This window comes from Cyprinodon variegatus, unplaced genomic scaffold, assembly GCF_000732505.1.
Source record: "Cyprinodon variegatus isolate N-32 unplaced genomic scaffold, C_variegatus-1.0 Scaffold446, whole genome shotgun sequence".
Classification (NCBI taxonomy): domain Eukaryota; kingdom Metazoa; phylum Chordata; class Actinopteri; order Cyprinodontiformes; family Cyprinodontidae; genus Cyprinodon; species Cyprinodon variegatus.
In genome coordinates this window covers 319,523-334,374 of record NW_015150899.1, presented here as the reverse complement: position 1 = coordinate 334,374, position 14,852 = coordinate 319,523, and the positions used below count along the sequence as shown (strand labels likewise).

Sequence of the window (14,852 nt, the reverse complement as noted above, 5' to 3'; positions counted from 1 at the left end):
TGTGATTGGTCGTTTATCAAGGGGGTGGGATTGTTGTGGCTGAGGGTTCGCCACAACGGTACAATGGTTTTGATTGTGGCTGGTGTCTCGGAAGCATCTTGCTAACCAGTTAGCAACTTAGTGCTAGTAGGTTCCCAATGGGAAATTCCATTGGGACCAAGTAGCACTAAATTGGTGACCTAGAAACGACACTGTCAAGGAACGCTATGGACAGAGGAAACATGCAAGAGGAGGAGAGTTTAGTGTCGGAGGTCATGGATAAGTCTCCTCGGTCATACATTTTTTATTTAGAGGAGAAAAGCGGGGACGAAGTGTTGTAAAAGAGGACGCCAGGGCGGCAGAAGCTTGGTTTGGTGTAGAAGGCTTACAGCCGTACATGTTTGAGCTCTTGCCTTAGCCTGATAAACCAGACTAAATGTGAGATTAAATGTGTTATTTAATCTGGCCCCGATGAATGAGACATCGGAAGATTGTTGATGAGAACAACCCATTTTTCAAACCATGTCTGTGTCTATTGGCCAACGCTCTGACCAATGAGTGCAACTGATTGTGACGTAGTAAGCGCAACAGAAAGCTGGTGGGGGAGTGTAAACAAACAGCCTGCCGGTAAAACAGTGAATACGTCTTTCTCAAAAATGAATGAGCGTGGAGCCTCTTCCTGCTCACGTATCAACGAAAACCCCAAGTCTAATCCTTCCAAAACTGATTCCAAAGCTGAGTCAAAAATCAGCATCAGAGCCAGTAGTCCTTCACACACGACTATGCCAATATAGGGCTGCTGCAGACGGGCTGCAGTTAGCCCTGGCTGCCATTAGCGTCGGAGCTCCGCTGGTTGCCATGGTCCTCTAAACTTCGGAAATAGTTTTTTTAATTACGCATTAAATCGGTAAATGAACCATATAGTGACGCTTTAAGGTAAAATATTCTCACCTCAAATGATCTTAAAATGTTTTATTGAAAAACAGCAACAGAAAAGAGAACTTTTAACTTTCAATGGAGCTCCATTGAAACCTGCTGGTGCCGCAGTGCATGCTATTGTTGTGCTTTCTCCAGCGTCGTGCAGCTTTGTCTTCACGCCCTCAAAATCCCGCCCACTTTGCATCTAGACCTTCATAACACATCTCTGCATTGTGATTGGCCTGCCAGTTCTAGGGCCTGGGGCAGTGATCAAAAATTATTTTGGCCGCTGGTGGGTGGGGCTAGTTTACTAGGCTACCCTTGCCTCGCCTAGGATGAAACTCAATGGGAAAGTAAACAATGATTCTTATTTCAACCGTTGCGTATATTAGCTGCGACATATGAATCAAGATGCTATGACCCAAAAAATTTGATTGACAGATGACCATTAATATAAGATTGCATATATTAATGCCTGGATAAGGTAATGAAAGAAAAAAAAACAGATTTTAAGACAGAATTTTTTTTAAATGGAAATTTTCCAAATTTTGGGACAATATCGTCTGATAAAGAGTACAATTATATACATGTTTAAGCCAGAAAAATGTTACATTTAAATACGACTTCCCTACAACTTTCAACAACTGTTGTGAAATCATATTTGGCTGCAAGCTTCAGTCCTAAGATAAAAACCTTAGCAAAGTGTAGAAGAATTCATTGTAACTGGGGTTTTTTTTTAGTCCTGTGCCCCCATGACCCCCCTCGCCCTGTAGATTTAATCTAGAACCGCCCCTGCACACACGGATAATTAAAATTAATGCAAAAGAGACAAAAAACAGACAAAAAATCACCACTGCTTACTTTTCTCTGTTAGATCAGGAGTCGGCAACCTTGACTTTAGTATCCCAAATGATGCACCGTTGCCCATTTTGTTTCACCTTTTTTTATTTGCCTCCCCTTTGTAGGATAAATAGAATAGAAAAACCCTTTATTTTCCCACAAAGGGGGAAATTCTGGTGTTACAGCAGCAAAAGGTTATAGAAGAAAAATTAGAAAAGTTTATAAGAATTCATTGTAACTGGGGTTTTTTTGTCCTGTGCCCCCATGACCCCCCTCGCCCCGTAGATTTCATCTAGAACCACCCCTGCACACACGGATAATTAAAATTAGGGACAAAAACAGACAGAAAATCACCACTACTTACAGTCAGACAAAAACTGACCACATGCTAAAGTGGCTGCAGCGAGCAGAGGCCATATAAGAAAGCTAAAAACACAACATATGAAGACGGAAAGGCTCATTTAGGTCAACTTTCTTCATTTTCTTGGTCTTAATAAGATCAAAGGGGGGGTCAGTTGGGGTCACGTGAGTAGCCAAAGGTCTGAACTGATGCTGAACAATAAAGAAAGAGCAGCTAGCCGTTTTTTCAGCTTCTTTATCGAAGCTGGAGGCTAACAGCCGCAGCACAGACCCCCTAACTTTAAAGATGGAGTTGGCTTACTTTTTAAAGTCGGCGCTGAAAAGTCCAAAGGCAGCCCCGGAGCTGGAGGAGGTCGGGGTGGTCTCCTGCCCCGCTTCTACCGCAGCCTCCGCTCCTCCCTGCTGGTCGTTGTACAAAGCTGTGGTCGACATGACTTCGCTTCTAGAGAGAAAAACTTACTGTTTTAAGAGCTTAAAACTCCTCATTAACCTATCAGGAAAAGCTCGCTTTGAAAGTTTGAGCAGAGCTAAACTTCTACCAGATTCTTCACAACTTTTCTTTTTTCCTTTTACACGCAGAAGCGGAAGTGTGAGTTGGACAAGTTGGCGTCACATGACTGCTTCAGCTGCAGCCCGACCATAGATGTAGAACAACTAGAAAACGCTACTGGCAAAACAAATATGTGGGGAATTAATTCAATAAGGTTTCAATTCGGTTTATTTATATAGCGTAAAATCACAACACATGTCATCTAGAGGCACTTTACAGTTCACCAGATCATACAGTCAAATTGATTTAAAGTTTTCTATTTAAGGAAAACCAGTTTATGCAATCCCTCACACTAAGCATGCTTGTAGCGACAGTGGAGAGGAAAAACTCCCTTGTAACAGGAAGAAACCTCCAGCAGAACCGGTATCGTAAGCAGAGACTGCAGTTCCTTAGGGGCCCCCGACCTCACTGACACCTGGTGGCCCCCCACACATTTGTGGACTAGGACGCCCCCTTGCAGATGTAATAGTGCAAAAAAATTCCTCTTGCACCCACCTGATACTAGGTTACCTGACCGGACTGTATTAATACCCCAACACATGCCAGATTTCAACATGATGGTGAGCCGTTTAAACATGACACCAATAGCAAAGCAGACAGTGGTACTTTTAATTACTATGTTAATAACTGTGTATATTTCATTGGGTGGTTGCTAGCAACCATTAAAAGGTAATGCATCTAAAGCTAACTCAACTACGGGAAAATGAAAGTAATAAACTCACCGTTGAGTTAGTGTTAGCTTGCATGACCGGCTCCGTGATGCTGGTTTTCCTTCCGTATTAGCGCCACAAGCGTCATGTCACATGACTAAGGAAACGTAACGGGATTGGCTGGGTGTTGGACACCACAATCCATTGCTAATGTCTGTGACCTGAAGTAACCCTTCCCTTTCTACACTGAATTTAGACACCATATATAAGACAGTGAAATAGAGCCAGTTGAATCTCAAGAGGCTGAAAATATTGAGTTTTTATCTTTTTAACACTCAAAAGTTAAACTGAAAAATAAGTTTTGAAAATGTAATCACTTTGAAATAGTAATGTGAATTTTTAGCTTGAAGAGAAAATAACAAATGAAATTTCAACTGTGTAGAAATAATGACAATTATTTTTTTTTTTAGGTCAGAAATGTGTTCAGAATATATTTTAATACTGAAACAGTAAGTACAAACATACAACATGTAAACTTTAGTAGCATATTTAATTCAAATCCCAGTGACACAGATTTACTTCCATAAGTTACTATCTCATGAGATAGTATCTAAAAATAATGGGATACTATCTCATTATAATAAGAAAGTATCCCATTATTTGTATCTCGTTTTTTTTTTTTTAAACAGTGGCAGAAACGGGCTTCCATATTTTTTGGTCCTTCTGTGCGCTTTGACGTTCCTTTACTTCCGCCCTGGGAGTGACGTGTGGTCGTGTCACGCGCGACCCGCTGGCCAATCCTCGGTGGAAACAGTCAACACTTCGCTTCACCTCCACCTGTCAGCTGTTGCTTCAAAGCGAGTCCCCCGGCTTCCAGGTTTCTCGCTCAAAATCAACCCAAACCGCGGACATATTCGGAGAAGTGAGCGGAAGCAGCGTGAAGCTGTCCGTCCAGCAGAATAATGTCGGATTTCGACAGCAACCCTTTCGCCGACAACCCGTTTCAGGTAACGCAGCCTTGCTAGGTTGGCTGCTGTAGCTTTAGCCGTTGGGTTCATACAAAATTCATAGCTATTTGGCAACACTTAGACAGAAAAGTCTTATTCTGGCTGAGTTTTATTAAGATTTATTAAAATACTAAAATAAAAACCAACTGAATGTATTCAGTCCAGTTTAGTTGTCACTTTATTTTAGCTTCCATTCACCGTAAATAATGTAAAGCAGGTGTTAGCTCTGTTCAAACTGCGCACTTACTTTTCTACGTTGACCCAGCTGAATGACTCATTTCTAAACTGCATTATATGCTTGTTTATAAACTTTACAAGCTATTACCACGTGAGTGATAAATAGGGAGTAATGAGATCATAATGGTCCACATTTTTTCCTTCTTAGCAAAATGTGCTCTTTCTTTCTCAGCTACAGACAGCCTTCTGTCTAATGGGGACAGCATGCATTTGATCATGTGCTCTTTGGCCTCTAAACTCCACTCAGTCATATCTGATGTAGTGATCATGCACACAGGAGGCATCTTTTTAGAGGAACTGAAACCTGAATTTATCTAAAACAAAGTCATCACCCAAAGGGTTTATTTATAGAATAACCTGGTTTGTATGTTGAGTGACACATTTTTATGTGCAGATGTTTTAAGTGCAGATGAGCTGATTTAAGTATTGGCTCTAATTTTTGAAGTAACTTGAAATTTTACACAAAAATGTAACTTAAGTAAAGGGAAAAATACAATTCCACCCAAAAGTACATTTTAAAAGATAATGCATATAATGTAAAGCAAGTGTTAGCTTATCTATCTGCACATGTAACTAGTTAGGACCCACTGGTTATAATGTAAATGAGAAAAATGGTTTACCATATTTTGTTAAAATAACTCTAGTTTTTCGGTGTGTTCACAAAAAAGCTGAAAAGAATTATCAAACATGACCAGTTTGCTTTTATAAAAAGAAAATACAGATATTATTCCTACTGCTTAATAGGGGTGGGTATTGCCAAAGAAGTCATGATGCGATTTTTTTCCGGTTGCTTCCGCTTCTTTATTTTTTTTGGTTGCTTGGGGTTTTTTTCCTTGACCCGTTTTGGAAAAAAGTACAGCCATTACCAGTGGCTGACTTGCTGTGCATGATCTGGATAGTATAAACAATTGATACAAGCTGAAAGCAACTGAATTTATACATTGCTGTATTTATTGAAACGACTTTTGGCGGTATTTCCATGGAAAAAAATACTGGACACACCTATTCCTATTACTGGAGCGGTCACACAGGCAAAACGTGCTTAGGATTTATTAAACTTGAAAATGAAATGAAAACATTCAAATGTGACATTTCACCTTTTGCAAATTACGTGCCTTATATCGATTTTGTTTTTACCTTTTTTTTTCTTTTTTTTTTTTTAAAGCCAAAATGCATCCAAATATGTGACTTGAAATGTAGTATCCTGTGGCCAGAAATGCTTGTGACACAAGGCGGGTGTTAACACATCCGCAGCGACATCTACTAGACTGGAAGTTGTATTCCACTCGTTTTTACGCTGATGTGCGCCAACCAATCACGTATTTTATTTATTCCTTTTTTTTTTATTATTAAGAATCGATACTTGGCATCCATAATCAATGCAGTAGATCACAAAAATTAGAATTGCATTGCATCGTCATGACGATTATTTTGCACACACCTACTGCTTAATGAATAATGTGAGTAATATGAGTAATATTGGTCATTACAGCTATACGAATTGTCTATGTTTGTTCTTTGCTTACTAATACAGCTTAAACACCGTTAGCGTAGCTTTTTTTCTGTGCAGAAGTTTCTCATTTTGCTCTTTATAGAGTATAACAAGCTGGTTAAATAGCAGATTCATCTTTTAGCTGCTTAACAAACAGCTGTGGTGTTTTGATCAAAATGTTTGAACACTCTGCTTTAGTCTATACTGCATTGCCGTCTGGATTTTTACAACTAGAAATATTTAAAATATCTGATTTTTGTCTTTCTAATGAGGGGAAAAGTGTTTATCTGTCTTTCAGCCAGCTGTGCGGCAGTGCTGGTCCTCATTTATTCGTAACATTTCAATAAATGAACTTAAAACCATAAGAATGATGAAATGTTTTCACACTTTTACCTTTATGCCCTTTGCTGGGGACATATTGACCATGTTTTACTTAATGAAAGAATAAAAGCAACTGTTTTGTGATTGTCTGATTTGTGTACTATTCATTAACAGTAAAAAGTGTACTCTGGCGACGCAGTGTTAGCATTCAGAGCGAGGAGCAGTAAATCATTCATGGGTCTTATTTCCATTCTGACCTGAGCGCTGATCCTGTGCTCTCCTGCCTCTTTTTGCTCCTCTGCTGGCTCACACCACCATGCCCAAGGAAGCTCTGGGTTCCCTTTCCTTTCTTGGAGCCATCATCAATACTTCATGGATTCATATGGTGGCCCAACTGGTAACATATGGGACAAATAAGCCCTCCGGTCCTTGAATGCTTTGTCCTACTTCTAAGAAAGTGGGATAATAACAGAAATTAGGCTCTTGTGTCAGTTTTAATATGCAGACATCCCATCTAAACCATCTTCAGATTAATCAGACGGTAGGAACTTGTTAGGAACATTTGCATGGCTGGTTATCCTGCCATAAAGTTAGTGCATACTTTTCTTTGTTTTTATTTTCTAACTGTGCTATAGCCCTTGTTGTGATGTTTACATGGTAATCATTCACAAAGAAGACAGAGGTAGGCTTTTACCAGCTCTTCATTTGAAGGGCCAATTAATTTTAATAATAATGGTTAAAGTATGCTGTTTATTTGCATATAGTACATGGAGACTGGCATTAAATTTTAAGCGAAACATACACTGAAATATTAATGGCCCCAGGTCTGATGACGACTGGTTTGCATGTGTGTGGCTGCGGAAGAGCTGATCAGAGACATTTCAGAGTGTGAGAGGCACAGAGAGGACGGGATGAGGCTGGCGCTTCAGGAATAACACAGATTGGATGTTTAATAAACGCCTCCGTTTGAATGAAATTAGTGCAAGGCTAACGGAAACTGATGGTAAGCTTATTAGAAAAGTAAATATTCTAGATGTTTCTTTATCTCTTTTTCTATTTTGATTTAAGTCATTTAAATGTATTTATTTCGTTAAGGCGTTAAGGATTTGCTCTCCTTCTCCATATCAAAGGCTCGACTATTTTTAGCCGCCGTCTTGTGGAAATTATTGGGATTATCTTGTCTTTGCCAGTATTGAATTATAGGCTTGTTATATTTGAATAGAGAGCTCTCTCTAGCCCTTTATGTCAGAGTAATAATGCCGACTTTCACATTATAACAGTGTCTGAAAGTGTAAATCTAATAAACAGGGTTACCATTCTTTGCGTTGATATACAGCTTCAATAATTTTTTTTTTCTGTCTTGTGAACTTAATAAAAGTATTGCCACATGAAAAAAATGATTTCTTTCTTTTGTTCTTCAGGATCCATCAGTGACACAAGCAAGACAGACCAACACTGCAGGGTTGGAGGAGTACAACCCCTTCACAGATGCCAAACCAGTGAGTGCATGCACAGATATCATTGCATGTACTAATGAATATAAATTGTTCCATTTATTTCTATTGTTTACTTGTTACATAAATACTGTGTAAAATGAACTTTATCTGTTTGGGGAAAATGCTTAGGGGAGAAATTGAAATTGATTTAAAAAATGACTAACCCTAATTTTTGTAAGAGATTTTATGATTATTATACTAATAAAATTTAAATCTATGACTGACATGTGGCTGCAGAAGTAAACGGCATAAATAAAAGGAAGGGGTCACATCACGAGGACAGGAAAAAAAGGAACATGTGAGCTATGCTTCTATGCTTTTTCTGATAAGTTTAGAAAAATCTAAATTTTTCTGTAACCATTTTCTTTGAAAATTGATGAAATATCGACTTTGGATATGAAAAAAGGCTTATCCTTCATTAGATGATCATATTCTAACAGCACTTTATAAATTCACGTATTTCTACTTAATACATATATATGTTTTTATGAATTTATTTAGTCTGGTTTGCTACTTTCTCACCTTCATTTAGAAAATTTCACTAATTGGTTAATTTGTTTAGTTTTTTATATACTGCCTGGATTTATTTATAATAATATTTAATTATATTTTATAATGCATTAATATGTTGATTTTTGAATCGATCATGTTAATGGTTTCCTGAAGGAATTCATAACGTGTTTACGTTTTTCTCAGATTAGCGGAAATTTATTTGTGTTTTTTAGACTTTAAATATAGAAAAACCTCAGATTGTGAAAACAGGTTCTGCTCCTTGACTCTTATTTACATACGTTCTTTTACTGCAGCAGCTTTATCTTATTGAAAAGTCTATCATTAATTTCTAATGTCGTTAATTTTCTTTGTCATCGTACTCAGCAGTACGCTTCGTTTTGCTTCTCATCACAGTCACTAATTAACAGATAAAGAAAGATGTCCTCCGTTTGAAAAAACATTAACTTCCTCCTTTTCTTGTTGCCCACAGTGATGAATTTCTGCCTCGTCACCTTACTATCTGAGTTCAACACAGAGCGTAGTGAGCGTATAATCTGACTGACAAACAGTAATCGGTTGCTTCCCGTGTTGCTTCTTGTTTAGAATCCTGCCGGTACGGCGCCTAAGACTGCAGGCCCCGCGGCCGGCACGCAGCCGGCCATCATGAAGCCTTCAGAGGAGCCTCCGGCGTACTCACAGCAACAAGGACAGGTATAAGAACAACGGAAAGCTTTTTTTTTTTTTTTTTTTTCGTTCAAGGATTAGAAATTGTAAGAATACCTCCATCATGTCATACTTCTAGCCTCTCCTAGGATATCCTTCTACTGGATTGAATTCATGCTGCTCTCAATTCACTACAAGTTTCTAGTGTCTGTGGGAGCAAAACAGCCCCACAGCATCATTCAACCACTTCCCTACACTTAAGAGAATAGAATCCTGAAACCTCTTTGACTTATTTATGCAGTTGTGAGGAAGCTGGTGCTGGTCCTTTTGGAAGAGGTGCTGGTTCCTCAGCTTTGAGTATGTAGCTTGCAGAACCTCAGCTGCCGCTGCAGGTCTATTAGTCTGTTCCCACTCATTGATGGGGTGGAAGACATTGAAAGGTTCTTCTGTGTCATCCAGGTGGAATTTCCTTTGTTCCTTTAACTTCAGACATGTAAACAAGGCTTCCAAATGTTTTCTTTCCTGTTGTGTCTTTTTTCCTTGCCTTTTTAATCTGTTCTCTGAACTCTGAGGAAAGCTCCTTTGACTTTACTCTATTACTAATTTGCAATGAGCAATCCAGATATTTAAGTTTTTCTTCTAAAAATGCAACTAATCACCTAATGAGGCCATTGATTGGTAGCAGCAGATGAACCTCACTTCACACCTGATTCACTAATTTGTGCCTTTTGGAATATTTTGGATCGGATACTTCATATATTTTAACTACTTTCCCTAAAGGCTTTTTTTTTTTTATTACCACAATGCTGCTGCTGCTGTTGTTGCTATCAGGATTAATGACGAGTTTATAAAATGAGAATCTAGGGAGTATTTATATTCTAATCTAGTGAAGTTTTAGAAGAAAGAACAAAGCAGCTAGATAATTATGGAGGGAATTTAGTTCTATTATTATTATTACAATCAAAGAGCATTTTTTTTAATGGAAATTTAAAGAAACATGCAATTCTAGAAATGAAATAAAAAAACAAACATTTTGGAGGTTTTTGAGAGTAATTTTGCTGTTTTCTTAGATGTTTATTCTTTTCTCTCTTTTTTCCCCCACAGATTTTATGTTTAAATTTTCTATTTTTCAAATGTTTTACCAATACATTTCTTTTTAAATGTTGTTTCACAGATCACGTTTTATTCACTTCAGGCACAATACAAGCTGTTGTCGCTAACTTTCATGCAGACCAATAGAAATATCTTCTCTCCTCACACTAGTGGAAAGTGAAGAGAATATGATCTCTAAAACTCATTCTGATCAAATAAATACAATCTGAAATATAAAATCTTTAAAGAATATGGAAAAAACTTGAAAGATAAAATATGAAAATTATGTGGAGAAAAAAAAGCAAAGTTACTTTTTAAACTTTTTGATTGAAACATTTTTTTATTGCTCTTTTCTTTTCAAATTTCCATTCACAAAAGGTATTATTTGCTTGCAACAATAATGGAGCAAAATTCCCTCCATAGTGATGACATTCACAGCAGCAGAAAAGCTGCGGGTTATTCCACGACTAAAGAAAAACCACTTTGATGGTGTTGATGGCTAAATTCTGCTTGTGCTTGCAGGAGCCGTCCCGAGCGGCTGCTGAGCTGCTGAGGAGGCAGGAGGAGCTGGAGCGCAAAGCTGCAGAGCTCGACCGACGGGAGAGAGAGATGCAGTCGCTCAGTGCTTCAGGAGGTCAGGATGCAAATAACACTTTTTTATCTATACACTGAATTTTGATAGCTGGGAAAAAATTGTGCAATATATAGCGATATTTAGGGCTGAAACCATCGGATTAATCAATTAATTTAGTAATCGATCAATCGTTAAATGGAGTCTAGAGACTCTAAGACATGCCTTTAGCTGACAGAGCAAACCACTTAGAGCAGTAATAATACCATAACTGTAAAATGAAAAAAAATGTAAACATTTTGCAGTCAAAAGTATAGTGAAGGTTTTTGAGAATTTTTGAAAAGATCCGCCCTCTTCACTTAAGAAGAATGCATATGCACAACCCTGTACCTGCCCCAGAAAGAAAACGCTTATTGAACGTATGTGAGAGCATGCACAATCACATTTCTCCTCATGCACGCTCTGTTTAAAAGTTGCTGTTCTAGTGCACATGACCCATGTATGGAGGCTTTAGTCCTTGACGCAGCTGACCCGGGTTCGAATCCTACCCATGGTACTTTGCCACATGTCTCTCCCCCTCTCTCATTCCCCCTTTCCTGTCAGCCTACTGTCCAAAAAAACCAGTGCCGTTAAGAAAAAAAAAAAGTTGCTGTTCTCACAGCTCATACAAGCTTACTGTGTCTACCTGCCCCAATCCCTAAATCCCTCCACCACTTTATAGAGTGACACTATAGAGTGGACTTTATAGCGAACTCAGCTGGCCATTCAGAGACAGATGATCTCTGCTTTTAGCTCCCCATTGGTTACATAATTCTCCCTCCACTGCGAGGTTCCTGCGCTATCTTTGTTATTAGTCGCCGCTCTCGGATAGCAACAGCCTTTGCCGATAGCAGGCCGCTGTGACAGCAAATCCAATAATGCTTTGCGAGGAGAGCTCTTCACGAAAAACATTCTGGGAAATATCTCTGCTTCTTCTGAGGCCTTTCTTTTCTTCTCATACACTTCGTAGACACTTTTTCTCCTACAATCTTCGGCCATTTTCCTCAAACGGCGTTGAGAAAGGTGAGCTTCAGTGACTGAAACTGTAGCTCACCAAAGATATACGCGTGAAAGTGCATGCACAGATAATGATAGCTAAGAGGACGACCAGGTATTACGGCCTTACGTAAACATCACCAGAATGATTGACAATTAGGAGAACCAGTTATTTTGATGATCCACCCGGAAATAAAAGATCATCCTCTATACCTTTGGGAGGAAAAAACGTTTTCATCTGCCAATGTGCTCTATCCAGAACTTAGTTTCACCTGTTTTAATTTTGTAAAGTCTTCTTTTGCTACCTGATTATTAAAGTGGTCATAGAATGATTCTATAGGGTATTTGGTGCTGGTCTTTAAGGTCTGTGAATAGGGTGTGTAACATTGGTTGTGCTGAAAATGGCATATTTGTTGTTCTATGAGCCCTAATGCAAGCCTGGTTATAAGCCCTAGAATGAAACGACAGGTTTTTTTTCTTTTTTTTTATGCTCATGAATATTTAGATGAGCTGTGCGCTGATTGGTTGGTTTACAACGAGCGAAGCTGCTGAGCAAAGACGCATCATAGCAACAAGCACTCACTCACTAAAACATCAAATTGTTGATATGGTAGGGTGACCAGACGTCCTCTTTTTCCCGGGTATGTCCTACTTTTCATACCTAAAAAAATGTTCGGGGGGATTTTTCAGCTCGTAGTTGAAACAGGGAGCCAGCGAGGGACAGAGCGTCTGACCCTGACCGGGTGACGGTAGCCTGGACAGCGACAACCCAAATCTGGTCACCATAGATATGCTAGCATTGCTATAAACAGCTTAGAGACGGAATCATACTTCCAGTCTGTGGTTGTGATGGCCTTACGGTCGGAACAGTCCCTCGTTTCAGTAAAAGAAGTTTAGCAAATGCTGCTTTGAACTGTCCAAGATTTTGAAAGCTGTCTTCAGTAAAATGCTTAGAACAAATGAACAACTGCATCAGACTTTGCAGGGATCTTCTGATAGACAGCAATAATCCATGCCTGTCAAATCTTCGGATCCTTGGGAAGACTGTGAACATTTTCCCCTTTCTCCGTGTAGCCTGGAACGCTGCATTTCCGCCTGTACTTCTGGCTCATTTTCAATAGAGAAACTGCCTTCTTTGTATTTCTTGTAGAAGTAAACCCAACTGTAGGCTAAACAACTAAACTGGTGTCTTATATCTCCCTCTATTCTTGCTCTAGCCCGTTTTATGGTGGAAGTTTATAATTGTGAGATTTGCATAGAAAGGAGGTGTCGATGGGGTTTGAACTTCTCTGTACGTCCATTTCACTCAATGAATTCAATTCATATATGACGATGTAAACTCGGTTTTGCAGTCTATGACCCCTTTAAATGATTAATCCAAAAAAGAATCAACAGATTAATCAATTTAATTATTAGTTGCAGCCCTACTGATCGTGATAATAGCGTATCGTGACACACATCGTATCGCAACACCCATGCCAATGCTCACCCCTTATATTCAATGCCCACCCTATTAGCGTGTCAAATATGTTATTTAATCAATTAACTTTCGGACTGTCATATATTGTTCTGTGAACACACCCAACTGGCTGTGCTTTTATTTCTTAATTTCAAAGTTAGAGTAACTGAATGTTGATTCTTCCAGGAAGGAAAAACAACTGGCCTCCTCTCCCAGAGAGCTTTCCTGTGGGGCCGTGTTTCTATCACGACATCACCGTGGATATCCCTGTAGACTTTCAGAAGACGGTCAAAATCATGTACTACCTCTGGATGTGTGAGTAACCCCTCCGTTCCTGGTGTCTCTTTTCCACACTGGCTCACATTAAAAACAGACTGATTGGGCAGCATTAGAAAGCTTACAACTGTTTTTCAGCGTCCTTTGTTCTGACAGTCAGTGCAAACATTTTACAGCTTCCCTAATTAGGAGAGGACACCTATCTGTAACTGAATCTTTGTATAAATCCAGCTTTTCTGTGAAGGTATCAGATATAGTACAAGAAGGACATTTATAAGACGTTTGAAGAGCTTAACATTTAAATATTACACCACAGCTTTAAACATGCCTAGCGATGTGTGTTTAACAAAAAAACAAAGGTAGAACAAAGAGGATTTATAGTAAAAGAAGCAGTCAAGAGGTCCTCGGTTAACTTCCATTTTCCCCTAATGGCAGCATCATGATGAGGCATAGAGCTGATTTGGTGACGTATGAAAACTAAACTCCTACATAAAATATTTGAGTGTTTTTGCTACATGTCCTTTGTCCCTTGGTCAGGTTTTGGACTTCCAGTCGATCATAAGACTGAAATAAATTAGATTTAACAGTAACTATTGATAAATGTCTTAGAAATTCCCAATTTGACATGTTTGTATTTTATTTATTTTTAATTGGAAAAAAAAAAAAAACACCCGTCCCCAGGATTCATGTTAATTCTGCCACAAAACATAACTTTTCACCTTTGCTTACTGAAAACCTCATCAGTTTTTATGTGACAGGAGAGCTAATGGCAGAGTAGCAGTGGTCGCTCCATGGAAGGAAGGATTGAAACGAGAAAAAAAGTTCTACAAAACCGAGATTAGGTTTATTGGTTCAAACACCTAATATATTTCCTTTGAATGTTCAAATAGTGAAAAAAATATATTTTATTATGTGTATTTTAAGTATATTTTATACTAATTTTAAAACAGAGAAAAGCATGCTAATTTTAAAAGGGATTTTAAAAGAAATGCTAAATATAATATTAATGGTCATTTCAAGAACAGCCTTTTCCATTAATAAATAATAATAAACATAATAAGATAGATAGATAGATGAATATATAAGGCGGCTGCTGCTGCTGCTCTGAAACAGGGAATGCTCAGTGGTAATAATTAAATCCAAATGTCACCTATTGCACTAACTAATGTTGAAACGCATATATACCGGGGGTGACACTAGCTGTTGTGAATAGGGCTGGGTAAAAAAATGATTTTGAATGGATTCCTTAACATTTTTGCAAAATCGATGTCTAGGGAATGAGATCGATTCATTTTATAGTGACGCACGTGACGTTTACGACGTTCACATTCAAATGAGCAGGAAAGATGTACTCAAGATTCCTTCAAGCCAGACAGCTGCAAATATAGCCAATAGGTTGATTGAAGACATTAAC

At 38.5% G+C, this 14,852-nt stretch overlaps 1 protein-coding gene across 2 annotated transcripts in view; it reads left to right on the top strand.

The window, feature by feature from the left end:
• Positions 1–4,089: 4,089 nt before the first annotated feature.
• Positions 4,090–14,852, top strand: part of scamp1 (secretory carrier membrane protein 1) — a 15,139-nt gene continuing 4,376 nt past the window's right edge. Inside the window, exons 1-5 of one of the 2 annotated variants that reach the window (XM_015389062.1) lie at positions 4,090–4,304; positions 7,776–7,853; positions 8,946–9,053; positions 10,620–10,731; positions 13,349–13,477. In XM_015389062.1, the coding sequence (XP_015244548.1) occupies positions 4,260–4,304; positions 7,776–7,853; positions 8,946–9,053; positions 10,620–10,731; positions 13,349–13,477 (472 nt within the window). In that variant the 5' untranslated portion in view covers positions 4,090–4,259. Of the gene's footprint in view, positions 4,305–7,242; positions 7,358–7,775; positions 7,854–8,945; positions 9,054–10,619; positions 10,732–13,348; positions 13,478–14,852 lie in introns of those variants that run through there. The other variant, XM_015389063.1, reaches the window with a different exon arrangement.